Source organism: Octopus bimaculoides, chromosome 2 (genome assembly GCF_001194135.2).
Source record: "Octopus bimaculoides isolate UCB-OBI-ISO-001 chromosome 2, ASM119413v2, whole genome shotgun sequence".
Lineage (NCBI taxonomy): Eukaryota > Metazoa > Mollusca > Cephalopoda > Octopoda > Octopodidae > Octopus > Octopus bimaculoides.
In genome coordinates this window covers 70,916,669-70,920,572 of record NC_068982.1, presented here as the reverse complement: position 1 = coordinate 70,920,572, position 3,904 = coordinate 70,916,669, and the positions used below count along the sequence as shown (strand labels likewise).

The following is a 3,904-nucleotide window of genomic DNA, read 5'->3' as shown; positions in this document are numbered from 1 at the left end:
GGTTATTCAGTAATTATACAGTGGTTATACAATGGTTATACTGAGGTTATATGTTAGATATATGATGGTTATACTGTGGTTGTATGTTAGTCATATGATGGTTATACTGTGGTGGTTATACAAAAGGTTATACTATGGTTACATGTTAGTCATATGATGGTTATACTGTAGTTTTACAGTGGTTATACTGTAGTTGTATTGTGGTTATATGGTGGTTGTACTGTTATTACACTGTGGTGGTTATTCAGTGGTTATACTGCTGAAGGCATGTGGTTCAGTAGTTAGAGCATTGGGCTCACAATCATGAAGTGGTGAATTTGATTCCTAGACCAGGCTGTGTGTTGTATTCTTGAACAAGACACTTTATTTCACGTTGCTCCAGCTCACTCAGCCGTAGAAATGAGTTGTGACATCACTGGTGCCAAGCTGTATCAGTGTTTGCATTTCCCTTGGATAACATCAGTGGCATAGAGAGGGGAGGCTGGTATGCATGAGTGACTGCTGGTCTTCCATAAACAATCATGCTTCAGAAGGGGACTTTCTAGGTGCAATCCCATGGTCATTCATGACTGAAGGGAGTCTTTACTCTTACCCTTTATGCAGTGGTTATACAATGGTTATACTGTGGTTGTAATGTGGTTAGATGGTGGTTTACTGTGCTTGCATTGCCGTTATACTGTGGTGGTTCTACAGTGGTTATATAATGGCTATATGCTCGTTATACAATTGTTATACTGTGGTTATATGGTGGTTGTACTGTTGCTATACTGTCTTTATGAAATGGCCTGAAGGCTGCAAATTGGCTGAAGCATTACAGTGTTGAATAGAATATAGACAGCTTCATGGTATTTGTTCCACCTCTCTGAGTTCAGATCCTGCCACAGTCAACTTTATTTTCTATGCCTGTCAAATATATAATACTTGTTTATTTTATTCTTTTATTTGTTTCTGTCATTTGACTGTGGCCATGCTAGAGCACTGCATTTAATCGAGCAAATCGACCCCAGGACTTATTCTTTGTAAGCCTAGTACTTGTTCTATCGGTCTATTTTGCCGAACTGCTAAGTTACAGAGATGTAAACACACCAGCATCGGTTGTCAAGTGATGTTGGGGTGGCAGACACAAACACGCACACACACACACACAAACACACATATATATAAGACAGGCTTCTTTCAGTTTCCATCTACAAAATCCACTCACAAGGATTTGATCGGCCTGAGGCTATAGTAGAAGACACTTGCTCAAGGTGTCACGCAGTGGGACTGAACCCACAACTATGTGGTTGGGAAGTAAGCTACTTACCACACAGCCTGCTCGTTTATTCATGTTGTTTTGAATTAATCATGCGTTATTTTTGTAGCTTAGAGATTTTCATGACATGACTGATTATTTTTAGGATGACACCACAGGATAAGCGTGAGAAGCCAGATCTGGCCAGTTTGAACATAAAACAGTGAGAATATTTCGACCGGATATGACCGGCTTAAATGCTAAAAGGTTAAGGCTGATGAGAAAGTACCAATCCAGAGCAGCAGATTGTGGAACCATCAGAGACTCATGCAAAATATTCTAGCTCTTTGTACCCTGACAGCAATGTCTCAGTTGAGTGTTGGGGGTTGATGTAATTGACATGGCCCTTGCCCCGAAATTACTGGCCTTGTGCCAAAATTTGAAACTAGTATAGGTGCCAAGTTGTATTGGTCTAAGTTGGTGGCCATCCCTTTCGATATAAACATTGAAGGCACGGAGGGAAGAGACTTGCATTCATTTAAAAATATCGTCCTTAGGGTTTTGCATACTTGTGCTGATGCATGATCAACATTGACTGATGGGGGCTCCTGTATGCACACATGTGCAAATGCATGTGTGTGTGTGTGTGTGTTCTTTGTGTTTTTTCCTCACCACTCGACAGCTGGCATTGGTTTGTTTGGTCTCTCTAACATAGTGATTCAATGAAAGAGACTGATAAAATAAGTATGAGACTTTAAAAAAAAAAATAATAAGTATAGGGATTAATTAGTTCTACTAAACCCCTCAAAGTGGTGCCCCAGCCTGGCCACAGTCCAATGACTGAAACAAGTAAAAGACAATGAAGGACTATTAACAGTATCATAGCAATGATTTAATGGTTTTTCTTAGACAAAGTTGAAATAATGCTCATGGCACTGTAATCTTTATGAGATATATATATAATTAGTAGCAAATACTGTTAATTAACCCTTCTGTTATATTACTTTTGAAATATTTTGCCTTTGTTTCACTTGATTTTGAAGAATTTAGTAGAATAATTTTGTTACTATTAAGCTGGTGTTTGGAACATAAATGAAGAGGAAACTTTGATGGAAGATTTTAATTTAGATCACTTTAACCCTTTTGTTACCATATTTCTGTTGAAAAATACTGCCTTTGTTTCAATTAATCTTGAAAATGTTGTTGTTGTTGGCACTCCATCGCTTACGACGTCGAGGGTTCCAGTCGATCCGATCAATGGAACAGCCTGCTTGTGAAATTAATGTGCAAGTGGCTGAGCACTCCACAGACACGTGTACCCTTAACGTAGTTCTCAGGGATATTCAGCGTGACACAGTGTGACAAGGCTGACCCTTTGAATTACAGGTACAACAGAAACAGGAAGAAAGAGTGAGAGAAAGTTGTGGTGGAAGAGTACAGCAGGATTTGCCACCATCCCCTGCCGGAGCCTCATGGAGCTTTAGGTATTTTCGCTCAATAAACACTCACAATGCCCGGTCTGGGAATCGAAACCGCGATCCTATGACCGCGAGTCCACTGCCCTAACCACTGGGCCATTGCGCCTCCACTACCATTGTATAACCACCACAGTATAATGACAACACATCCACAGTACAACCACCATATAACCACAATACAACCACTGCATAACCAAAGTATAACCATTGTATAACTAGCATGTGACCACTGTGTAACCCTTGCATAACCACAGTATAACTACAATACAACACTGTACAATCACTGTGTAGCCACAATATACAGCAGGAATAACTACAGCTGTTATTTACCTTGCTATTAAGTTCTTTGTGTTTTTTTTCCGTGTTTGCATGTGTTGTTCTGAACTGTTCTTCCATGTCTGAAACCTTTTTACTGTGTTGTTGTTGCAAATCATTGAGTTTTTCTGATAGATTGGATTCACTGAAATATTTCATTTAATGACAATCAAAGCAAGAATAATAACTGTAAATAACAATAATAACAATCAAAGCATGGAAGGAAGGCACATATTAGCCCCACTCAAAAACACATGGAGACTGTTTAACTTCATTTAAACATTTATCATTTATCTTTTATCTGCTTCAGTCATTAGACTACAGGCCATGCTGGGGTACAACCTTGGAAAAGTTTTAGTTAAATGAATTGACCCCGGTACTTATTATCATTTTTTTTTTAAGCTTGCTACTTATTTTATTGGTCCCCTTTTGCTGAACCATTGAGTTACGGGGACATAAACAAACCAACACTGGTTGCCAAGCAGTGGTGGGGACAAACACAGACACACACACACATATACAACACACTTCTTTCAGTTTCTGTCTACCAAATTCACTCACAAGGTTTTGGTTGGCCCAAGTCTATAATGGAAGACACTTACTCAAGGTGCCATTCAGCGGGCCTGAACCCTGAACCATGTGGTTGGGAAGCAAACTTCTTACCATACAGCCATGCCTGTGTCTATGTATATAGATGAAATTATATTTATAACCCTGAAACCTATATATATATATATATATGGCGGTAGGAAGGGCATCCAGTTGTAGAAACTCTGCCAGATCAGATTGGAGCCTGGTGTAGCCATCTGGTTCACCAGTCCTCAGTCAAATCGTCCAACCTATGCTAGCATGGAAAATGGATGTTAAACGATGATGA

At 39.4% G+C, this 3,904-nt stretch overlaps 1 protein-coding gene across 4 annotated transcripts in view; it reads right to left on the bottom strand.

Annotated features, from left to right (window-relative positions):
* Positions 1-3,904, bottom strand: part of LOC106883441 (centrosomal protein of 112 kDa) — a 141,344-nt gene that overhangs the window by 129,665 nt on the left and 7,775 nt on the right. For all 4 annotated transcript variants that reach the window (XM_052978267.1, XM_052978263.1, XM_052978269.1 and 1 more), the window contains exon 3: positions 3,043-3,172. In XM_052978267.1, the coding sequence (XP_052834227.1) occupies positions 3,043-3,172 (130 nt within the window). The remainder of the gene's footprint in view (positions 1-3,042; positions 3,173-3,904) is intronic.